This window comes from Pseudopodoces humilis, chromosome 27 (genome assembly GCF_049639895.1).
Source record: "Pseudopodoces humilis isolate 2021_Gansu_Grassland_sample_001 chromosome 27, ASM4963989v1, whole genome shotgun sequence".
In the NCBI taxonomy this organism is placed as follows: Eukaryota; Metazoa; Chordata; class Aves; order Passeriformes; family Paridae; genus Pseudopodoces; species Pseudopodoces humilis.
Window position 1 is genome coordinate 2,703,275 of NC_142226.1, and position 24,009 is coordinate 2,727,283.

The window sequence follows — 24,009 nt, forward strand, 5'->3', positions numbered from 1 at the left end:
CTGGGGTCTCTCAAATTTTTGGAGGATACAGCTTCCTTTTTACCCCAATTTCCTGGCCTCATACCCCTCTCTCTTTCCCCATTGCCTGAGGTGCTTGAGAGGCTCAGACTTCCCAAATAGCTTGATACAGCCCCCCTTCTAATGTATATCCCCCCCTTTTCCTTTTCATTGTGCCAAATTCCTGTGGAATTGATGGTTCTTCCCATTGTTTCTTTCATCTCTCAGGATCCAATTTTATTTATCAGCAGACCTACAGTACATCTGTAAAGACAAATCCCTCATTCCATTCGTCAATCAGTGAAATCCTTCCCCCTGTGTATCTCCCAGCGCTAGTTTTATGTACCAGCAGAGTGGTTTATAAAGACAAACCCCTCATTCCTTTCAGAGGGGCCCCAAAGGCGGCAGAATCTCGGGATATCCGAATTATTCCGGCTGGCACAAGGACGGAATATGCCGATTTTTGAGGCTGCCACATCCTCGTGGCCGCTGTGCCCCCGCCCCTCTCTCCTCTCCAGCGCCCCCGGCGGCCGCAGCCGGCAGCGCCCGCCCCGCCCCGCGCAGGCCGCGCCGCCATGGCCGCGCTGCACGCCAAGGCCGGCGGGCCCCCGCAGATCCCGGACACCCGCCGGGAGCTCGCCGAGCTGGTGAAACGCAAACAGGAGCTGGCGGTGAGCGCCGGGGAGGGGCTCGGTGCGGTGCGGGTGGCGGCGGAGCGGCTCGGGGAGTGGCGGGGCCGGAGCGGCGCGGCCGGGCCTGCTCCATGCGCGGCGGTGTTCCCCAGCAGGAGACGCTGGCAAACCTGGAGCGGCAGATCTACGCCTTCGAGGGCAGCTACCTGGAGGACACGCAGATGTACGGGAACATCATCCGCGGCTGGGATCGCTATCTCACCAACCAGAAGTGAGTGGTGGAGGCGCTGCCCACCTGCCCGGCCCCCCCCGCCCGCCCGGCCCCGCCATCGCGCCTGTCTCTGTTTCAGGAACTCCAACAGCAAAAACGACCGGAGGAACCGCAAGTTCAAGGAGGCCGAGAGGCTCTTCAGCAAGTCCTCTGTCACCTCAGCAGCGGTGAGGGCCGGGATGAGCCCTGACCCCGTAGCCGTCCCTGTGCCCATCCCTGTCCTTATCCCTGTCCCCATCCCTGTCTCCGTTCCCATCCCTCTCCTTGTCCCTATTCCTGTTCCTGTTTTATCCCCATCCCACTCTGCGGCCTCTTCCAGAGCTCTTCTCCGGGTGCCTGGGGGGTGGGAGGATGCCTGTCACTGCTGTCACTGCTGCCCCCTGCCTTTGTCTCTGCCCCAGACCCCCGGGGCCACACGGGGCCACGGGCACTTCAGAGGGAAGTGTGTGACCTGGGCTTCCTGCTTTGGGTATTGGGAAGTGAATCCCTGCTTGGCTTGACATCCTGTTTGGTTTTCCAGGCTGTCAGTGCATTAGCTGGAGTCCAGGACCAGCTCATTGAGAAGCGTAAGTCTGTCGTTTTTCTCTGAATTTGGGAAGAATTACGCTCTCCCCACCATTCAGCCTTGTCTCAGCCTTCAGATCTGGGCTGGACTTGGGTTCCTGTTCCCAGTCCCTGTGTTTGCTGCCCTCAGGCTGCTCCTGGCTGTTGACTTCCCAAGTTCCTTTCCACACTCAGCAGGGCTTTTTTTGTGTGTAAAAGGGATTGAAATTGGTTTGGTGCTCTTTGGAGGAAGAGGCTGGACGAGCTGAAGCACTGCATCGCTGTAGATGTGTCAGTCACAGGAGGTGTGGGGAGGGACTGCTCACCTCCAGGATACAAAACCTTTTTTGTGATCAGCAGCAAATAGGATGTGGTTCCTCAGTGCTGAGGAGCAGCTTCCTGTCCATCCTGCAGAGTTGTTTCCCAGGTTCTGAGGTTCACCTGGTGCTGCAGGGCTCAGGTGTCTCTGCTGCTGTTTTGGGGTTTTTTCTCCCAAGGGCAGCTCACCCTGGTGCTCACCTGGGTTTGTCCTGCTCTAGGGGAGCCAGGCAGTGGCACAGAGAGTGACACTTCTCCAGACTTCCACAACCAGGAGAATGAGCCCAACCAGGAGGATGCTGAAGAGCTGGATGGCTCCGTGCAGGGTGTGAAGCCTCAGAAAGCTGCTTCCTCCACTTCCTCTGGGAGCCACCACAGCAGCCACAAAAAGCGAAAGAACAAAAACAGACACAGGTCAGTGGGACCAGCAGCCTGCTCACCACACCTGGACAGTTGGCTGGGGCTGGATTGAATTTACTGCCTGAGGGGATCCAGTAACACATTGGAAAAACAGGCAGCTGGGGTCAGTTGTTTGGGTGGTTTTCCTGGTTTTGGAACAGGAGGGGAAGGTGCTGAGGAAGTTGAACAAGCACAAGGTGCTCACTCCAGCTGTGCTTCTGGGCAGCTTCTCCAGCTCTCCCATCTCTCCAGGATAAAGCTTGTTGCTTCCAGCAGGTCCTGACCTCCTGAGCTTGCTGCTTGGTTTCTGCAGAGCCCAGTAGGATAGGAATGCTAGTGCTTTCTTTGAAGGAGGGTGGAAAGCAAATGGGAATGCTTTTGGGGTTTTGGACACTCCCTGTATCTGGAATTCCACTCCAGCCCCTTCCAGCTCTCATGTTCCAGCCAAGTCTCAGTGCTGGCATAGAGGAGTTGCTTTGTCACCTTCACCTCAGAGTGTTTGTTATTAAACTGACCTGAAATTCATGTGAAACAGATTCCTTGAACTCTTTTCTGGTTGGATTTACCTGTCCAGCTCTGCCCCTAAGGTGTAATGAGGGCGATGAGCTGGTCCCTGTGCCCTCAGCCCAGGCTGCTGGCAGTGCCAGTGCCTGTGAGCCAGGCCCTGAGGCAGGAAAACCGTGCAGAGGAGACACTGCAGAGCTGTTCCCCTCTGGAAGGATTGCTGAAGCTGGTGCCTAAGGATTTAATAGAAGTAATGGAGCTTCTAAAACTCTCTAGTGTCTGTGCTGGCTCTGAGCTGTTGGCTCTGCCTAAGGACAGGCAGGCTCTTTAAGGGACCTACCATGCAATTAAAGAAAGGGTTTAAAGTGGTAAAAGTTTACAAGGGGAGCTGGGGACAGTTGGGGTGGGGAGATGAGGTAGGTACAATGCTTGAAAAATGCTTAACTCCTTTTTTTGCTGTCATTAAGTGTTGGGTCATTAGCGTGTCTTTAATTCTTAGGTCAGAATTTCCTTCCTACAGCAGCCTGAATTGGGCAAATATCCAAAAGGACTGGATGTCCCTTTGGTTCCTCATGAGCTGGGAATCCAAAGAAGTTCAAATCTCTTTTTTTGCCTGTAGATATTTGGAAGAAGTTCAGGAATAACACAAGAAACTACATCCGTGAACAAGTCCAGAGAAACAACCTGTAAAACTGAAGTACAGCTTAAGAAAACTGCCATTTCAAACAAATTATAGAATATTCTCCCTGGACAAACCATGGCCAACAACATGGTGGGGTGCAGGGCAGGAGCTGGAACTGGCATAAATCCCTTTGCTCCGGTCCATGAGCCAGACTTTAGGGACAGGAGCTGGGGGGAAGCTGCCCCCCAACAGGTTGTGTGGCTCTGGGTTCCTTCACATCCCCCCTCTGCAGCTTTGGCTGCTGCTGCCAGGCCAGGCTGTTGGACAGAGGAGCCCTGCCCTACTCACCTGTGGCAGCTTCTGTGTTCCCAGGCCCCGTCAGACACTCCGAGGGGCTCAGTGAGGCAGGAACTGACTGTAATGCTTAGCGGGGCCAGATAGATAATTTAAAAAGATAAAAAAATCGTTAAATTTGTCTGTAATAAAAGCTCTGTTAAAATTGTGATTGCTGTTACTGACTATCCCCTAAATTTTGGCAGATGACACCAAACAATTCTCAAGTATATTTAGGCTAAAAACAGCCCAGCAACAACCCAGTCCCTGAACGTGCAGCGAGGGCGTTCCAGGCCCCACAACCCCACAGGTGCTCCAGCTAGACTTTTGGGTCTGTCCCCTGAGGGGTCTGGCATGAAAAAGAGAAAAATAAAAAGAATTGTTGGCTTTTCTCTTTATTCAGAAGCTCTTCCATTTGCCAGCACGACTCTGGGCTTCACTCCCCCTCCCCGGGAGGGGCTGGGAAAGGGCCCTGCAGGAGCTCGGCCCCGCTGGGGTTCCCGTGTGGGGAGCTGGCTCAGCACAGGGACCTTTGGCCTCACATGTGGGTGCAGAGGCTGTGCTGTCCCTCTGCTCCCTGCCACACCACAGCAGGGCCAGAGTGGATGTTTTCTGTGTGCTGGGCTGTTTCCACAAGTGTTTGAGGGAGCCCAGCGCTGTTGGCTCAGTGCAGTCCTGGAGAGGGACTCCATGATCGATCCGTCCTGAGTGGTGTCAGCCTTGGGCAGAGCTGTGGCACTTGTTTGAGCGGTGGGAAGGCACCAAACTGGTCAGCTCTGGCCAAACGTGCCAGGTCAGCAGTGCTGGGGGTGTGGGGGGAGCAGCCCAGAGCAGGGCTGAGCACCAAGCTCTGTGCCACCTCTACCTGAAGCAGCTTTGCCTTGCCCTTGCAGCCCAGCCCCTCCCCAGCACCCTAAGCCCACCCTGCTTCCTGAGCCCTCACTTTGGTTTTCCAAGCCCTCGGGTTCCTCTTCTGCCCGAGTTCTGCCCTCTCTGGGTCTGGCAGCTGCTCTTCTTTCAGCTCCTAAAATCCCGTGCAGAAACCGAGCCCACCTCTGCTAACACCTCTTGTTCCCAGAAATCCGGTGGGGAGGGGGAGTCTGGATTGCCAACCCAGAGTGCTTTTTTGTGTCCAGCCCTCTGGTTAAGATTATCTGGTTAAGATAATCTGAAGAACTTGATGGTGTTTGAACAATGGCTTTATTATTTGTTTTATTTTATTTTTTAGCAATCTCGCTAGGGTGGCTAATCAATTAATTGATTTAATTCATTAGTATATTAATTTCTATTGCTTTCTTCCTTTCAAATGCTGCCCCTCAGCCCGTCTGGCATGTTTGATTATGACTTTGAGTAAGTTTGACTTGAATTAGTACTTGTGCTGTGTTGTTAGTGTGTAGACACTGATGTGCCTTTTGAGACTTCGCTAACCCCTAGTTTATCTGTTTAATTGTAGGTATGTATATTAGGTTAGGCTGGGAAGTTTTTTTTAAAAACAGAAAAGCGTGATGGAGGTAACATTTTATTTAATAACTTCAGCAAATTATAAATTAACTTCACTCTTCTTTACCTTTCTGTTTCATATTTAAATAGATAAAACTTTTTAACTTTAAAATTTAGTTTAAAAACTGATTCTTTTGACTTTGCTGCTTAAGGAGATAAGTATAGACTTGGGTATTTCCTTTTGAAAAAATGCACTAAACTCAGTAACTTTGGCTCATATAATCCCTGTCACCCTAACTCCTCTCTCTGTCCAAGTAAATAACACTCACACTATGTCTGGCTAATTACCTGTGGCATAGTTACACCTCTGGCAGATTAAATTAACATTGAGCATGCCTAATTCCCCTTGTTCACCTGCCTAAGTGCCCTGTGATTGATTGTGCCCCTTGATTAACTGTCTGGGAGTGGATGGAATCTGCTTTTTGGCAAATAATACCTCAACTCTCCTCTGCTGCTCTCATGCCCAGTAACCCTGGGAACAGCGCCCTGGCTCAGCCAGTTGGGAATGGATGGATTAACCGTAGTCTCTGTTGTAGCTGTGCCCTGTGCAGTAACTCTGGTGTTGGGTCAGGTATTGACATGGACGTTTCTCTTGTCTTTCCAACCACAGGATTGATCTCAAGTTAAACAAAAAGCCAAGAGCCGTAAGTATCTGTGCTCTGTCTGTGTTTTCATTGCTCACTGGAGGGGCTGGCTGACTCCCAAGCTTTAAAAACCCTCCTGCTGCTGTCATTTGAGTTCTTACTGTCATGGTTGAGGAGTCACAGTGTGAGATCAGCATTGTCCCCCGACTGTGACAGCAACTGAGCCCAGGTGGGCTGTTCTGAACCTGGGTCACAGATAACTCCTGTGTGCTTCTCATGGAAAAAGCTGCTTTGCATCCTGTTATCATTTCATGATCTGGAGCATCAAAAGCATCTGGTTTGAGTTGATACGCAAGGTTGGAAGGGTCCATCCTTTTCAATATTTAGCTACAAGAAAAAGATCTGTTTTGCCTGCAGCTAGTGGTGTGTGAGATGAGAGAGGACTGAGACCACCCAGCTCCAAGAGCAGAATTGGCGGTGGGAAGGTGTTAACGTGCATGTGCTGTCCTTTCTCTGCAGGACTACTAGAGCCATCAGTGCTGATGCTCCTGGGATTTAGGTCTGTGACTCCCCACTGAGAAGCCCTGAAGCAGGATGGCAGCTGCAGCAGGAGTGACTCACTCTAAGGGACTTGGATGGGGGGGAGGAGATCCTGGACCATGTATTTTGCGTCATTTTTAAGTCACCCAAGTTGCAGGAAGACAAACGTGGTGTAGTAGTTGCAGTAGTTCTGAATTCTTGACTGTTCTGTGCTTCCACATTGGTCAGGAACTTCCTGAAACGGCTGATACTGCTCCCCCCTGTCACCTGCAGACCCACAGAGAGGCATTTTCTTTTCCACTGGAATTGGGGTAGGATTCAGTGTGTCCCATCTGTATTGTGAGACTTAGATTACTTTTGTTGCTGATATTTAGCTTTGCAGGTTTGTTTTTTGTTCTGTTTTTTTGTTTAGTTTTGTTGTTTTTGTTGTGCTTTTTTTAAAGCTGAAGTGTATAGTTACGAGTTGACTTTGGGTTTCTTCGTTTAGTCCGTGTAGTGGAAGGTTCTTCATTTTGTGGAGCAGCTCTTTTGCTTCTTAATCAAGCAGAGAAGAAGGTAGTTTAACCCTTTTCTCTTACTTTCATTTTGAACACCATCTCCCAATACTCCTCAGTGTGTTAGGTGCAGGAAGGGCCAGAGCTCAGAGCCAGTTCTTCGCTGTCACTGACTGGGTGGGTTCTCTTTTAAATACAAACTTCTGTCATTTGTACATAAACAATAAAACTTCCATGTTTGTCTCTTCTCATGGTTTATTTAGTCCAAACTTTGACTCCTGGTGCTTTTTAGTGTTCACCTGCCTTATGGGGACTTTGCTGGAATTCTTCCCCTTCCTTATCCCATGGCCTTTGGGAGGTTCACTTGGTGCTTTCTGTGCTCGGCATAGCTGTAACCAAGTTCTGCAGGGAGTGCCAGGCTCTGATCTGCAGTTGTTTGGCTGATCTGGCTGCAAGACAGGAATGGGATGTACATGGTTCTGCTGGTGAGGGCATATTGCTTGCAGGGATGAGCTGGCTGGACTGTCCCTGGAGCAGGACCGGGAAGTGAGGGCTAGGTGCTTCTCACAGCAGCCAGGTCAGAACCTTGGTGTTGCTGTTGAACTGAGCCTCGCTCAGAGTGGGGGGTTGCCTTCTTTATCAGTGCTGGGATGTGTTTGTGTAACCCCTGCTCCTGGAGGGAGATGTGGGAAAGGGGCCTTAGGAAAGGGGCCATGGGACAGGGCTGAGCCCCCGAGTGTGCATGGCTCTTGGAACACTCCAGGGTTCGTGTCTTCTGCTCCCCTGGGGTTTGGGGTCCTCCTCAGCTCTCTCCAGGCACCAGGAGCAGAATTCTGATTTGGGTTGTGTATGTTTGGGGATCAAAGCAGCTCTGGTGTTGTTCCCAGAGGGATCTGGCTTATCCTGCAGGGAGCTGGCTCTGCTCAGGGACTGGTGGCTGCTTCTCCATGGGACAGAGCGGCTTAAAGGCCAAGCTGCAAAGCTGGCCTACTTCTGTGGTTCAAGTTACAGGGTTTAAGTACAGGGGGTGGAAGATCTAGGAAACAGCATAAACTACAAGGCCTTGCTCCTCCATAGTTCTGGAAAACAAGAATTCTCAGTTGATGGTTTAGATTTCCTGGCCTCGGTATGAAAACAGTTCTGCTGCTGCTGCTGCTCCAAGTAGGGATGGCTGGAACACCTGGATTTCAGAGGCTGAAGTCTCTGCTGCACCTCTGACCTCAAGGAAAGCTGCCAGACTTTTTTGTGTGGAACATTTTGGAGAAGCAGCAGAGGGCAGGTGTAGCTCAGAACCTGTGTGCAGGCAGGGCCAGCTCCCCATTCCTGTGACACATTGGGGTACTGCAAGGACAATGGGGACATGCAGCCATTCCTGCCTCTGGCTGTTTGTCACCGAAGGAGGGGACAGCCTCTTCTGCCCGGCTCGATGTCTGATGCAGCAGCCTGAAGGGGGACATTGATTGGGGCAGAAAGAAATGGCAAACACTTGATTCAGTCAAAGGATCAGCTGTTCCCAGCTGGGTCCTGACTCCAGCAGTTGTGCCTAAAACTTCCATTTGACTTCTGAGCACTTGTGTTTTGCTTCCTGAAGAGCCTGAGTGACTGAAGACCCCCAGAATGGCCGGTGCCTGGGCATAGGAGTCAGAGGGAGCTGCACAGGCTTTACCTGAATGCTAATTAAAGCTAAAAGTAGTGGTTAGAAATGTATCCTGAGTCCTTTGCTTGTGAAAGATAAATCCTGAGCAAAGAAAAGTGTAGAAGAGCAGCCACTGTCCTTATGGACCCCAAAGGTGGAGCGTTAGGGAAACGTTAATCCCTGCAGAACCTCGTCACCAAGAGGATTAGGCAGGAGTTCATCTGGTCACCGAGGGGCAGGAGGGGCTGGTGCATGGCTGGGTAAGGGGGCAGCGGGGATCCGGCCCCGCAAGCGCTCCGGTCCCCTCTCGCCGTGCTGGACAGACCCTGGTACGTGTTGGCATCGCTCATTTAGTGTCCGGGGCTCTCAGTCGCGTGTCCCGGCCCGCAGGAGCCATGGGCCGGCAGCGCGCAGCGCCCGAGCCCGGCTGGAGGCGGCTCCTGCTCTCCGGCTGCCGCTTGCTCCTGTCGCTCTGCGGGACGGCGCTGCGAGGACTGCGGGGGCTCTGGAGCCTGACGTGGGTCCGTACCACACAGCCCCTTCCCCAGGGACCCCCACGCACCGGAGCCGGGCGCTGCTGGGATGCAATCGCTGCAGCGCTGCGGGAGAGGGACCTTCGCCCCGGGCTGGTCCTTGGCCCAGGGCGTTCTGTGCCTGTGCCCAGCAGGAGCCCTGGGAACGCGGGACTCCGCTCCGGGCTCTGCGCTGCACAGGGCGGCTGTGAGCGCTCCTCTCCCCAGGTCCTGCTGATGTGCTACAAGAGCTGCTGGGACGGCGCCTTCCAGGTCACCGAGCAGGTAACTCCCGCAACGGGAAAGGCCCCTGACCGACCGAGCCCCGGGACACAGCTGAGCCCGGTGACAAACCCTGCTGGCACCAGGGGGGCTCCCCAGACAGGGCTGGTGCCAGGGACTCAGCTGCCCATGGACCAACAGTCCCCACTGTCCGTGTTGGCTTCCAGCTCGGCACAGCCCTGCAGCTTAGACTAGAGAGGAGTGAGGAGGAGGAGGATGTGGACTCAGATTCTGCATGGGAGCCTGGACAGACAGGTGAGTCCCTGGCCCAGAGACGTCCCTGGGGCTGGCAGGTGCCATGGGGGTTGGCAGGAGCTGAGCTGTGGTGCCAGGGCAGTGGTGGGGGAGCAGTGGCATGGTGATGCCAGCGAGGCCGTGCTGCGGAGGCTGGAGGCTCTGGAGGCCGATGTCCGCTTCCTCTGCACCGAGCTGGGCGCTGAGAAGCTTCTGTGGAGCAGCCGCTTCCTGGAGCTGCTGCGGGAACAGCAAAGCCTGCGCCAGCGGGTGAGTCCCCCGGGGGTCCTGGCCCCCACAGTCCCGTCTGACACCATAGACCCTCACACCCTGCTCCAGCTGCAGGAGCTGCCGTGGCAGTGGAACAGTGGTGACAGCCCCGAGCTGCTAGGGGAAGCCCAGGATCAAAGTGCCAGTGGGAGTGAGGGAGAGAGCCCAGAAGGTAAGGGCTGGGAATTGTGGGGGAGCACAGGGAGGCAGTAGCTGGGGAGGGGGCAATGTGCTAATGGGCAGTATGGGGGATCCACCAGCTCCCACCTGGGCACTGGGTGGCACTGGGCAGCCCAGGGAAGTAGGTGCTGCGAAAGGGTCCCAGCTCTCTGCATCTGCTCCCATCAGGAGCCTGGCTGGGTGTTCCCACTGGTGTTCCCTCTCTCTCCTTTGCTCTTTTCCAGGATGTCAGTGTATGGAAGCACCTCGGCAACCACGTGGCTCCATCCAGAGTGACAGGCAGAAAATGTAAGTGAAGGTGTGAGCAGGGCCTCAGCAACCCAGGAAGGATCCACACATTCGGGATCCTGCAGGACACAGGCCAGGCTGCAGTCCTGGCTGTATCCCTGTATGTGCCTCCATCCCTCGCTGCTGGCTGGGCCCGGCCCCATCCTGCAGAACTGCAGCCATTTCCCAGGAGCAGGAACCAGCCAGAGGGCAGGTCAGGACAAGCCACTGGCCCTGGGTCTGCCCCAGGACACATCACAGCCCTCCCTGCCCAGGGCTGCCCGTGCTCCACGGGGGCTGGCTCTGGTGAAGCCCACCGAGGAGCATCCCCTCCTATTCTGCTGCTTGTTGGGAGGTTCTAGGAACAAGGAGTCTGGTCAGTGCCAGCTGCAGTCACCTTGCACTGGGGTGAACCATTGCAAAACTCACCCAACGACATCCTGATCGATGGCCAGATCCATCCTCTCCAGCAGCTGCTCCCGCACATGTTGCAACCCTGGGCCAGCTCCTCCCAACAGCAGTTGAGGGCAGCCGGCTCCCCAGGCACGGCTGGCAGCCTCTTGCTGGCCAGAAGAGCTGGGCTGGGAGCAGCAGCACTGCAGGGAGCAGGGCTGAGGGGCTGCCCAGTGCCCAGGACGGGCCCAGCATGGGGGGCTGCATCCTGCCCCACGCTCCCACTGTTCAATACAGGCAGCCGCTCTCCATCGGTTGTGTCTGCCTGGTCTTTCCCCAGCAGAGCTGGGACAGCCGCTCCAGTGCCCTGCAGCAGCCCCCAGCTCTTTGGGGAGGGGGACAGGATGAGCTGTGGCTGAAGCAGAGCAGGGATCAGCAAGCAGGGGCTGGGGCCAGGCTCCAGCAGCAGGCAGGATCGGCAGGGATCTCTCCTCCCAACGTGCCCGTGCAGCTCCCACATGCAGGGAACTGATGCAATGCAAATATCAGGGGCCTGACTCACCCTGCACCCACCTGGCCCCGGCAGGGTGGAGGTGGCACGGCCCCGCGCTACTCAGAAATACCAAAGTAAACCAAATCCTGCAATGAGCTGCTCTGGGGGCCCTGTTGCACTGAAACCCCAGCCTTAAGCTGGCCCATCTGTCCTCCCGCAGGAATCCCAGCAGCATCCATGCTGAGACCATGGGAGAACCAGACAGCAATGTGACAAGGTCCTGTTTATGCTGCAGCCACCATTCACCTCTCTGTGGCAAGCCTTGGGCTGGAAATCCCCAGCCAGGACAGGGGCCAGGAGGAAGAGGGTGACATCAAGCAGCATTAGCCACAGCCACCAGCTCTGCACCCCCACGGGAGCAGCCCCTCACCACAGCACCCACACAAGGCAAGAGCCACGGAAACCTTTCCCCAGCCAAAGCCTCCTGACCTATTGCTTAACCTGAGGCTGTATTTACTCCAGCGCACTTGCACAGTGCTCCCCAATGCTGGTCAGGGGCCTCAGTGGCTTTGTCAGGTGGGCTGAGCAGTTGCTGCTGCCCCAGACAGGGCTTTGGCTTCCAGGGGTAACCCCTGGCCTTGGGGAGCACCGGGCTATTCAGGGCCCTTAGGAAAGCTTGTGAGAGAACTGAAAATCATGTGGCTGGAGAGCAAGTGCTGACAGCACCTCCACCACCACCCCATCCCAGCCTAGCCTCCCCCCAGTGCCCTGGGGCAGCACTCAAGCTCATCCCCAGCACCTTTCCCTTCTCCTGTGTGCAATACTGACTGCAGTTAGCTTCCTGCAGTCCTGGCTCACAGGGAGGCTGTGCTGCAGCAACAGCTTGGGATGCAGGGCACAGAGCTGCTGCCATGCTCGGTACATCTATTCCTCTTTATGGGGAGAGCAGCAGCCCCAGCACTGGGGGAACAAGGGGTTGATGCTGAATCTGCTCCCATGGATAGCACATACATCACTGCATCCCCACCATGGTGCACACACCCCCATCCAGTTTCCCACAGCCTGCACAGGAACCTTTCCCATTCCTGCCTCTGAAAATGCTTTAAAATGTTGGAACTGAGTTAGCCACATCCTGGAAACCCTCAATGGAAGGAACCAGCTGAGTTCAGATGGAAGTTTAGGGAGCAAGGACAGCATGGGGCAGTGGGGCCAGGGAGAGGTAAGCAAGCCCTGGAGAGCAGACTGGCCTGCTTGGAGGAACTAGCCTCACCTGAAGCTCAGTACGAGGGTTCAGTGGCACACAGCTGACAGGATGAGGGCTGGGAAGCCCCCTGAGCACAGGAAGCCTTCAACAGGCCCATGTGTGACCTCCTTTCCTCCAAGCTGACACACAGATCTGACCCAGTTTGGCTCACCCAGGAACACAAAGCAAACACCCAGCAGTCATAGCAGGCTCTACCCCCAAGCCCCAGGAAGTGCTGAGCCAAAGGATGCACCCCAAAGACCCCATCTTAACAGCCCCAGCAGGGTTGCCAAAGAACACAGGCAGCCAGCCCCACCACTCCTGGCACTGAGGAGTCTGTAGAGGAAAAAATGCGCGGCAGCAACAGTTCCCATGAAGATTCCCATTTCCCAAATCTGGCACCACAGTGAGCTTGGGAAATGGGGACACAGAACTTTGTGTGAATGAAGGAGAAAATTCAGAGCACAGCAGTGGGACACAGCAGTTTTGGGGGAGTAACTTCCACCAGATCTGTGCTAGGGCCTGACCCTCCCAAACTACTCCCTGTGCCACCAGGACTGTCACTGCAATAGAAACATCATATCAAAGTCAGCCAGCTCCAGCTCTTCCTCCCCTGGTTGTAATAATGAACCTCTGCACTTCTACTGATTCCTTTAATTGTGTCAAAACAGCTTTGAGAGACACATCCACCAGAACTAGAATTACCTATTACAGACACACCAGCCTTAAAACCCTGCAGCATTTTTCAGCTACAGATCCCATTATTGACAGTACCAAACTCCTCACCTGGTTAAAGGTGTGCTCAGATCCCTGACACAACACTCCATCCCCCCACACCGAGCCACATGAGCTCTGTCACTGCAGTGATGTCCTTAGAGGTTTCCACTCCCACAGTCAGTAAAGACACTTCTGACTGTGAGGCTGCAGGTTTGTTTTGAAATGCAGCTGTTCTCTGGGAGCACCTGCCTCCCTGGTTTCTGATTAACTAGAGTCACTGCCCTGTGGTAAATGAAGAGCACAAGTTTCAATACAGACCATAAAGTTATTTAACCAGTGAGATAAGAACATGCTGTGCTGCAGTGGAGCAGGTGGGAGGGGAACACAACATCAGCACTGATATTCCTGCTGCACTTCCAGTCCATGACAAATCTTCAGAGTAAAACCTGGATATGTTACCATTCACATATTCCACTCAACATCTGACACAGATGTACTGTAACTGGATAAAATATATTTATTTTCAGGCTGTACTGTGGAATTGCCCCTTAAAGGCAAACACAGTCCATGCTGATTCCAAAATTGCTGAATGTGCTGTGCTTTAGCACCTGAGACATCCACTGTGGTGCTGAGTGAGAGCCAGTGCTGCTGCTCATCCCACCTGCCCTGCCAGTGCCTGCCCTGGGCACTGAGAGCCCCAGTAATGCCAAATAAACAGCAGACACTGCACATGCCCTTATCTGCCATAGCACATGGATGTTTTGGTCTTGCTGCATCGATTAACAGCCAATAGCCAGCCCTCAGACTGCACAGAGATCTAAACCTGTCAGAGGAACCATGGGGAGGAAGGATAATTTCTCTTACTTCCCTAGAAAACCAACCAAAATGTTGAATGTTCCTCCACAAAGCCACCAGAGACCAAATATGTCAAGTCAGCAGTTTTTATTTATATAACACAGCTCTTCTTTGCCATGGCTGTCACATGGCTATTCAGTACATGACTACACTGCATAGTGATACAGAAAGTTCAGCAAGTGTCAGCTGGGGAGTACAAAACATTAATCCTTTCATTGCAAGAGAGGCAGCAGATACCAGCATTCCACCAGAAGCCCAAACCCTCCTTGCCAAGTAATATATGGCTGAGGTGAGAACAGCATTGATTAAAATTGCAGTCAGCAAGGTGCTGAACAATAACATTAAAAACCATTTTTTCTGTAATTTACAAATATGCAAAGTATCAGGTTACTTAAAATTAAGAAGCATTTTGCTTACTAACATGAAACATTACTAATTTGTAATGTATCATTATTAACCAGGTATACAGGTTTCTGTGTCCCTGTGGTCTCATGGCACATGGTGCCAGTCTGGGCAGGTCATTCCTTGGACATCAGAGGGAAGAGCAGAAATAGGCAACACTGCTCCCAGGAGGGTTTCAGGACCAGCTGCCTTCCACTCTCCCCTTCTTAATTTGCCACTCAATAACCTTGGTTTAACCACAGAAGAGCGTATTGTATTTAGAAAACAACAACACACACAGATACAATGTGTATCAACAAATTAATTGCTTCTGGCCTGCAAGTACCAGGAACATTTCTGCATCCCTTGCACAGCAAAATTCCAGGACCAGAACCAATTACTATAGCAATTGGTTTTGTATATTTAAAATCTTACAGTACCTATAATAGAAAACATCTTACAGAGTAAGAGGAAATTAAACAGGAACAGTCTTGCCAAATAAGTCTTATTCTACAATTCTGGATGCTGCTCTAATTGGGCACAGCCAAAGGGAACAGGGGAAATATTGGTGAGGAAGAAGATGAAGCAAAAGCTTTACAGCACAAAGTATTAAAGACTCCTTGGGAAGGCCCTTGGCAGCAGTCCAGATGTGACTGCAGCTATTCTATTGCTGTCTGAAGCCAAAAGGCACATAATAAATCCTTGTCAGCACTGTATAGAGCCAGCCTGGGACAGGGAGTTGCAGAGCAGCACTCACAGCATGCTCAGCTCACCCACCTGCTCTGACACTGCGGCTGTCACCACATGCCCAGCAGCTCCAGAGCAGTGTCTGGCTACTCCTGAGCAAGGAGTATGCTCCTGGAAGCTGAGCAGCTCACTCAGCACTTGTGGTCCATGTGGCAGAATTACCTCACCTCAGTGAGATAAGCTGAGGTGGCAGGGATGTGGAAAACATCATTCAAGAAGTGCACCAGTAAAACCAGTTAGATAAACCCACCTTCAGATTACATTAATAACCCAACATTTGCCATAGATCTGAATGGTGGGATTTAGTTAAGAGGCTTAGTCAGGACCTAATAACAGCATTGACAAGGCATTTGGGTCCTCAGAAACTAGCCTTAGGCCACCACAAGGGCACAGCCACTTCTCTCACATCCAGTTATGGACAACTGCAGGAACTCAGGGTGTGCCAGACTCCCACAAACCCCAAAGAACAGTCCTGCTCTAGAGCTGCAGCCTCCCTTCCTGCTTAGCAGCCCCTGGGGAAGGTGGGATGCTGGAGTGCCCTCACCTCTCTCACAGGCATGCGGTCATAGCTGGAGCAGAATGTGCTGTGAGCACACCACCAGTACTTCCAAAGGAATAAGGAGCACATGTAGCAGCTGCAGAGGCAAAAGCAGCCCCTCAAGCACTCCCCATGCCTGGTTGCCCTTGGCACCTGCCTCACATACCTGGGTTCTGGGCCTTGTAGGTGAGGATCTCTGCTGCCAGCCTCTGGGGGTCCAGCAGCCGGGGGAAGCGGCTCATCACGGCATCCACCAGGTGCGGGTGGAAGATGCCACACAGCTTGACGTGCACACTGGCCCGCTCCTCAGCAAACTGCTCCTCGGCAGCCCAGGGCCCCGAGTCCCCGCAGGCCGGCCCCAGGGCCCTCTGCACCGCGCGGGGGTCACGCACGCCAGGGGATCTCACCTGTGGCAGCGCGTATGGCTCGGACCAGAACTCCTGCGAGTGGGGCAGCGCGGCACCGAACTCACCAGGCAGGCTGTACTGCCCTGCAGCACCCGCATGCACAGGCACTCCATAGCCTGAGAAAGAGTGGGGTGCTCCTGAGGGAGGCATCTCAGGGCTGTACTGCAAGAAGCTAGGACCAGAGGAAGATTTATGGGAGCTGTGCTTGTAAGAGACCAGACCTTTCTGCTCTAAGCTGGGGGAATGTGGGTAGAGGAGTCGCTGCCTACCACAGGTGCAGACAGCCACCTGCTCTGTGTGGGAATGGTCACAGTGACTGGTACATCTGTGAGGCCACATGTCAGACAGCTGGTTCTCCAGAGACCCAATGCCCGAGTCAAGATGCTCCTGAGAGATGCAAGACAGAGAGTCCATGGGAGGCTGCTGGTACCTGTCAGCGGAGACACTGCCTGACACACAACCTTTGGCCTGAACCATAACGTCACTTGGCTTGGCTTTGTGGGCCAAGCTCTTCCTGTCTGCAGAGACCTTCTGTAAAGAGCTCTTGTCGCTCTCCGTGGGCACAGAGCACAAGAGCTCTGCCTGGGAACCCCGTTTCCCCTTTTTCTCCTCCTTGGCACTGGGACTTCTGGTTGGAGACAGCCTTGCGTTGGCACGGAGTTCATCGGCTAACGAGCGCTGGGGCTGATTGGTCCTTTCAGGATGGTAGAACTTACACTTAATTCCGTAAGTGCATTTTTTCCCTGTAAGGAAAGCCAGAAAATGGCATGACCAGATGGATTTGAGTAGATTATGAATGATACTTGCATAGACACCTTGTTCTTCACATAAAGAAGGCAGATTTTACCATAAGGGCACTGCTGTTTCTTGTGTTCTGGAAGTACAGGCTTCTTCCTGAGGAAGTTATCCAGGCTCGGGCCATGACGTCCTAAGGGATCATCTGGAGGCATAAACCTAAAGAAAAATAAATTTCAGTCAGAAGCAGTTCACCTTTTTGAGTTGAGGTTTGGTTTCTTCTCAAAGCCTCCTATTTCACTGAAGATCAAGCTGAGCCCTACAAAGCTCTCCCATTTCCTGCAGAGATAACCCTCCTGCCACCCAGTCCACACCAGCACAAAATGCTTCCCTTCAGGCACAGAAGACATTCAATGCTTGGTTGTTCAATGCTTGGTTGTTGACCAGAATTAGTACCTGGTGCTGAGCCTAAGAACTGTCCAGTGAGGAAATCACACACTGGAGCTGTCCTTGGAGCTCCTAGCTCCAAATCAGGAGCAGCTACTGAGATGCCACCAACTTCTTTTGCCTTTGTATCCTACAGCTTTTCTTTATTTCTTCACTAGCATTTTGCTCTTCTCATGTGCCACTTGCTATCACTTCATTAGAACAAGCCAGTGTGTTCACACAGATCTTTCTTAAAAGCCCAGGAAGATGTGACCATGGTGCTATGGAGTGGCTGCCTAGAACAGAGGCTAGACAGTGTTAGGAGAATAAAGTAAGTATTTATTAAAGGTCTTCAATAGCTTGGGCAGTGCAAAACCCTCACACAGGCTACACCCAAGTTGGAAGATGGTCACAAGTTTTTCAGACAGATATAAGATTAGTCTGTTTGCACATCAGGAGTTAATTGTCCAATTACAGCTTCAGGTATGAAGTCAGATTCTCCAGTTCACTCCCCCCTCCCCAATTCACTTTCATTTATACTTTCTGGGGCCTGAGGCAGAGGGTATCCTTGGTTCTCAGGCCTGGAAGGATTATTTTGTCTGACCACAATGTGAAGAGAGCTTGCTAACACTCTATACAGAGCTCAGAGTCCTACACTAACGCAGTACAGGCTCTGAAAAAACATAAAAGCTAAAAATGTAAGGCATCAACCATACTTGTCATTAACAAAGGAATACATCAGCAGACGCTCCTCGATGAACTTCTTCCACTCGGGCCGCTCGTTCTGCAGGTCCCGGTAGGTGTCGTTGGACACGACGATGCCGTCGGACTCATGGGCCAGCTTCACAATGAACCGGTCATCATAGCACACCACGCGCTTGCCACCGACCCGCCGCGATGGCGTGAACACCAGGATCTTCTTCTTCTCCAGGTCACGCAGGATGTATTGGTCTAGGGCAAACACAACTGTGAGCACACCTGTATAACTTTTTAATCTGTTTTTCTGATTCTGCTGCACTTCTTCTGCACTCCTCCTCACTCCTGGATTTCTCAGCTTCTCCGAGCTGAGCTCCTTCAGAATACTCCCTTACAGGGAGTTCTACTTATCTCGGTTCTCCAGGTCAGAAAGGAAACTCCAAAGCTTGTTAGGATCTTGTTTCTCGTGTTTATTAGGATGCTATCACAAAGCTTGGCAGGTCTCTCCAGACCTTCTGCACAAGTTTAAATCACTACAACCTGGTACACTTTGGGCTCTGATGGCACAAAATGGCCCCAAACTGTGCAGCCTTTTTATTTTTATACTTATCTAATTAACAATAGACATGTATATTATTTTTCTTAATGACCTGTGTGCTTCACTGTGGCATTTTCTATCCAATCACCTACTATTACCCAAAAACCTCTAGAAGAAGAAAATGAAGAAGAAAGAAGGAAAAGAGACAACACTCTAAATCCTCCATCTTGTCTTCTGCTTTCTAAACTAGCTTAAACTCTAACTTTTTTACCCCGTGACTTAAGAAAACTCTCTAATCTACACACACTTTTAGCTTTTCTATCTAACTTTAACAGCTGTTTTCATCTATCACCATGAAAACATGCCCATAAATTTCATGCTATATAAAATTCAGTGTTCTCCTGGATCTCAGAGCCAGTCATCAGAGACAAGGGCACACACTCTGTGTCTCAGACTCCAACACACCTGCACAGCCTCTGCACATATAACATAATGTGATAAATGAACAGAAAATTTCAGGTTTCTCTGCAGCCCAGACTGTATTCCACACTGCTCATCCATGTTTGAGTTACTCAGAAATCTCAGCTCTCTGCAAGCTCCCCCCAATTTGAATAATTCTGTCTAAATACGCTTCAGTTAAATACAAAGAACAAAGCGTCCCTTGTGTCCCTGCAAGACAAAAAAAAAAAAAATCAAGAAATAAAAGACAAGAATTTAGGAAGCAGAGCAGTATTACATTCCTTGATTTCTGAATTATTCCAACTGGTTCAGGCAAAAGCTGGCTTAGGGAAGAAGTTAATGACTAATTCTCCCTGGTCAGTTCAGCTCATTGCAGCTCCTACTACTCAGACTTTCCATTCTGAAGTTAATTAATGACTTAGCCAGAATTCTGCAAGCTCACTAAGTGACAGAGCAGGGAGCCTGAAAAGCTACTTTTGGTTTTCATATTTTCATACCTGTTATGAGTACATCTGGTCTTGGTTGCTCCTTCCTCCATGATGGCACAAAGACTGTAATATCCTTGTGCCCCCTGTCCCAGAACCACTGGACAGCCAGGAGGATCCCTCGGCAGGAGAACACTTCTTTGTTCCCATGGCTGCAAAAGAGAAAATTAAGACTTTAATCCCTTCATGACTCAGTACACACTAGTCAGGCAATACACAGAGCAAAGGGAGCTGGCAACAAGGACAAGCTTCAGGAAAGTGCTGAGGAGCACAGCAGCAAACACAGATATTGTCTTGTGTAACAACACCCTCACTCAGACCTGCCCAGCACCCCTGTTCATTTCAGCACCTCAGGATACCAGTAAATACACAAATACTCACAGGGAGGGAGGGAGGGAGACAGCAGCTGGAACTGATGCAGCTGCTCTGAAACAGCCTCTGCTTCAACCCTGGACTTCTGATGGTTATTTTTAGCTCAGAGCACAATGTGATCTGAAACCCCTTTGTGCTACTCTGACAGCTAATGCCAGAGGCTGCTTCCTGCCAGGGTGCACTGTACCCTCACTGGGGGTTTGCTTGCAAACTTGTTCTGATCGCTTCAGGACAAGAAGATATTTTATATGCACTCTCACCTCAAGGAAAGATGATTCATTCCATGATGGCTCAAAATCTCATCTACAAATGCACTATTTGCACAAAATGGCAACATCTCCTGTGATCAGCTCTGGATGAGTGAACAGCTCGTGGCAGTTGGAGAACAAAATTTGACAACCTTGTCAGAAGCCACGTACTGATGCAAAAAGCTCCTTAATTATTCATTAGGTCATATCAATAAGTTTCCAGAACTTCTAGGAGGAAACTGCCCCTCCTGTTTTACAAGTATTTACAGTGCAATCAGCTCTTCTGTTGATAGTGGTTTTGGCAAGCTTTCAACACTTCTATTCCAGTGTGATATGTCACACTGTGGGGATCCAACTGCCCGTGCTCTGAGACAGAGTTCTGGGAAGATGCACTACACCAAAAGGAGAATTGCTTCCAGAATTCAGGAAGATTTTCCTTACCCAGGCACTCCCTGTTCCAAGTCTTACTCCTTCCATCTGGACCTGAATGACATTTCAGCTCCCACCACCCCCTGGCAACCCCTCACCAGAGCCAACAGTGGCACTGTTGCAGCACCACTACAGAGAAGTTCCAATTCCCCTCCTGGCCTCACCTTTCTTTGAAACTACAAAGAAAGTTGAAGAGCTGTACCAAAGTACTTATTCTAGAAGAACTAAACAGTTTGCAACAGAACTAACACCTAAAGAGACACCTAACATACCTCCAATAAGAATCCTGAATTACAGAAGGCTGACAATCACCATCAGAAGATGCTCTATAAATTTTCTCCAATATCAGATGGATTTAGCCATAAATAACCAGGCACAGGTTACTACAATTTTTCAGAGAAAAATATGAAAAAAATTCCTCTTCGGTGGATTTTTTTTTTTTTGCTTGTTGGTTGTTTTTTATTTTTTGAGTCCCTGCTACCAACCTCAAACCTCCAGAAGGCAGTGAATTGGGCTGATCTGATTTGGCAGCAGCCAAGGAAAAATTCCCTTAGAAGGAAGTAAAAGCTAATTTCCACTATGATTTGCATAAGTTTGTCAAGAGCTGTTGAGGAAGGCCGCGGTACACACTACAAATGAATCAGCAGGGAACATCACACCATCAATACAGGAAGTTTCAGAATGGAATTCCCCTTCTAGCAAATTGCTTAAAAAAGCCAGACTGCTTCTCTCATGTCAGACCCTGGGCTCTGGCCTGCCCTGACTCACAGCTGCTGTGATTTCCCCTCTGCATTTTGGAGTAACTTTCACCAGTAAGAGGCTCCTCATTAACAAACACAGCAAATCCTGCTGTTAAAGCCCAAGCATTTATCCAAGGTAAACTTTGCTGCCAGAGTCACTTATCAGCCTGGGCTCACAACAGGCCACTTTCCATAGCGCTCCCAGAGCAATGGAGAGAGTAGGAAGTGGAACAGGTTCTCTTCAGGGACACCAGGCATGGCTTTCACTCTCCAGCCCAGTTCCACGGCCATCACCATTCCTCATTTGCCCTGGCACTTGCCTGTGCCCCATCTTTCTCAGTTCTGTTCTCAGAACTGTCAGCCAGGGCTTGGCGAAAGACACACCTGCAAACAAACCTCCACGCAGCATTTTCACCTCAGACAAACCTACTGCAACCCACAGGGCAGCTCCACCTGCACCCAGGGTTATTTTTTATAAAATCTGCATACACAAACATAAACAACAAAGGAGGCGGCTTCTGAGCTGCAACAGAAAAAAGCTTTCAGAACTGGGTGCATTAGATTTCAAGAGCCCAGAAGCCCCACTATACAGAGGTGGGAACACATTCTGCTGGGGTTGGGGTGAAGGCGAGCAGCGCTCACCATCATGGGATCAAAAGCCAGGGTGAAAACTGGGGGCATCACACCAATAAATATCCAGCCCTGAGATTCTGGATGCTTTATGGATACTGGGGCCTCTAGTCAGTGTCCAACAGGACCTGCTCCAACAACACTGGGACACATGAAATGCAGAGGATGAGCCATATCCCTGCCTTGGTGACACCTTTGACATCTCATCATTCTCTACCTTGTAGAAAGATTCACCAAAATAAGATAGGCACAATTGGAGACAAGTCTCCAATGAAGCTCCATATTACAAAGCCTTCTCTAATTAACACTGTCATTATTTATTGAGCAACTTCCTGCTACGGAAACTTACACAAAGCCACTAGTTGAGAGGACAACGTCTCTTCAGTTATCCCCTCAGCGCTAGGAGGAAATGTCTGTCCCAGAGGAAGCGCTGCTGCCCTCATCATTGCCCCGTGACTGGCGGCTCTGGGCGGGCAGAGCAGTGGCAGACGGACCCGCACGGTGATGCTCATCCTCATGTGCTGGAGGAAATTATTACCAGCCCCCTTCCAGAGCCTTTCCAACTTCCCCCAGAAGCGGCTGCTTTGAAGGAGGCACTCAGCGCCTTTCTCCGAGCTCCGTGCGCCCGGCAGAGCTCACACCCCGACAGCCCCGCGCCCACGCCGGACGCACCTCATGGCCACGTTGCTACCATCGATAACGATGGGCTTCAGGTTGTCGCTCTCCGTCTCTTCGGGGCCGGGCGCGGGGGACTTGTTGCCGGCACCGCCCCGAGGGACCAGCGGGGCCTCTCCGGGCTCGGGCGGGGCCTCGGGGCCGTCCCGCTCGACCGGGCCGTGCTTCACCAGCTCCCCCAGCACCGTGTTGGTGTCGGCACCCAGGCCCAGCTTCTGCAGCACGACGCGGATCTCCTCCGAGGAGTAGCCGAGCTTGCGGAAAAAATCCACCTTCAGCTGCAGCTCGGGGCCGTCCCCGGGCCCCTCGGGGCTCTCGCGACCTCCGCTCATCCCCGCTGCGGGCCGGGCCGCGGCCGGCAGCGCCTCAGGCCAGCCCGGGGCGACGCTGCCCGCGCTCATGGCTCCCGGCGGGGGACTCGCGACCTCCGCTCGCCGCCGGGACCTGTGAGGCGACAGCGGCGTTAGCAGCGGTGTCAGCAGCGCTGTTAGCAGTGATATCAGCAGCGATGTCAGCAACGGGCCCGCACCGCGGCCCCCGCACCGCGGGCCCCGCTCCCGGCCGAGGCCCCGCCCCGGTCCCCCCGCACTCACCGGGCAGCTGCCACCGCCGGGCTGCCGCTGCCTCTCCATGGGGCCGGAGTAGGGCGGGCGGCGGCCGCCGATTTATACCGGAGAGCCGCGCAGGGCGGAAGGGCAGAGCGAGGGGTGGAGCGGCGGCCGCTTCCCGGCCCGCCCAGCCCGGCCCGCGGCGCTCCCGTGCTGTCCCCGGGGCAGAGACAGGGCCACCTCTGGGGGACGGGCTGCGACACGTGTTCTTGCACCACCTGGGTCCCAGTGATGCAGGTGGCCGTGATTCAGCCAGCGGTGGCTTAATCAGCCCGGCCGTGCAGAGGAGATATGCGCTGGCAGGAAACATCTGTCACCCGCCAGTACCTGTCCTATGCCAAGCGCTAAACCGCACCTGCGGACCGTATGGAACTGCAGGGGTTAAAATCTACATTGTGCAAAAACTTCATATCTCTGACTTCTGATTAATCATGCCTAAACAATTTAATGAAGGTAGTTGCAAATTTGCTTCCCCGAGGCCATGTACCGGAGCCTAACTCAGGAGCGAGGAACTCTCCCAGTTACAGGAATACATTTGCATTCATCTTCCTTGTGGTTACCCCGAAACAATCATTTTTCCTTGTCTCTGGCCATGTCTGAAACCGCACTGTGTGCTCAACAGTAACACACACAGACCGAGATTCAGATCAGAGATAATCCTTACTCAGTTCTTAAGTAGGTACTTTCCCAACACTTCTTTCCCTTGGAATCTACTCCAGTCAGCATGAATTTAGCATTGTTTGTGTGCTTTTGCTTCCAGGCTAAAGTCTATTGCACCAGAAAGTGCCACAGCTGTACTTCATATAGGACATACCCCAAGGAAGAGGCACAAAGCTGAATCTCCTGATTTACGCAAAGCAGTGACAGCAGCCGCATGGCTCTAATTTGGCGAGAGAGAAGCCAGTAGAGAGGGAGACTGTTGACTTCTCCACCCATAAAGTCAGAGGGAGTCACATGCCAGTCACACCTCAGATCTCCTTATGGGTGATTTTGACTTTTTTTTTTTAATTTTTCACGTTTGCAAACTGCTTTGAACAGTTTCTGGGTTGTATTTTTTTCTTTTTTTTGGTACTGCA

The 24,009-nt window shown here is 52.0% G+C and overlaps 3 protein-coding genes across 8 annotated transcripts; 2 read left to right on the forward strand and 1 right to left on the reverse strand.

Moving 5' to 3' along the window:
• The first annotated feature begins 543 nt into the window (after positions 1–543).
• Positions 544–6,985, forward strand: MEAF6 (MYST/Esa1 associated factor 6). 6 transcript variants are annotated; one of them, XR_001331944.2, is made up of 9 exons: positions 544–668; positions 785–900; positions 980–1,067; positions 1,421–1,466; positions 1,983–2,175; positions 4,940–4,969; positions 5,073–5,130; positions 5,730–5,763; positions 6,223–6,985. XR_001331944.2 is itself a non-coding variant. In XM_005529896.2 (8 exons), exons 1-8 carry the CDS (start codon positions 573–575, stop codon positions 6,229–6,231), a joined length of 612 nt encoding a protein of 203 aa, XP_005529953.1. In that variant the 5' UTR covers positions 544–572; the 3' UTR covers positions 6,232–6,985. The 6 variants fall into 6 exon arrangements, 4 of the variants coding, with proteins under 4 accessions (XP_005529953.1, XP_014114133.1, XP_087923644.1 ...); XR_001331945.2 differs by lacking the exon at positions 4,940–4,969; XM_005529896.2 differs by lacking the exon at positions 5,073–5,130.
• A 1,783-nt stretch (positions 6,986–8,768) lies between these two features.
• LOC148182527 (uncharacterized) lies at positions 8,769–10,592 on the forward strand. Its single transcript, XM_088067306.1, has 5 exons — positions 8,769–9,170; positions 9,335–9,422; positions 9,505–9,843; positions 10,076–10,138; positions 10,260–10,592. Exons 1-5 carry the CDS (start codon positions 8,769–8,771, stop codon positions 10,478–10,480), a joined length of 1,113 nt encoding a protein of 370 aa, XP_087923432.1. The 3' UTR covers positions 10,481–10,592.
• A 3,299-nt stretch (positions 10,593–13,891) lies between these two features.
• Positions 13,892–22,726, reverse strand: ZC3H12A (zinc finger CCCH-type containing 12A). Its single transcript, XM_005529921.3, has 5 exons — positions 22,323–22,726; positions 19,244–19,383; positions 17,770–18,004; positions 16,740–16,846; positions 13,892–16,635 (listed from the first exon to the last, which is right to left on the reverse strand). The coding sequence occupies exons 1-5, from the start codon at positions 22,724–22,726 to the stop codon at positions 15,644–15,646; spliced, it is 1,878 nt and encodes a 625-aa protein (XP_005529978.3). The 3' UTR covers positions 13,892–15,643.
• Between the last annotated feature and the right edge of the window lie 1,283 nt (positions 22,727–24,009).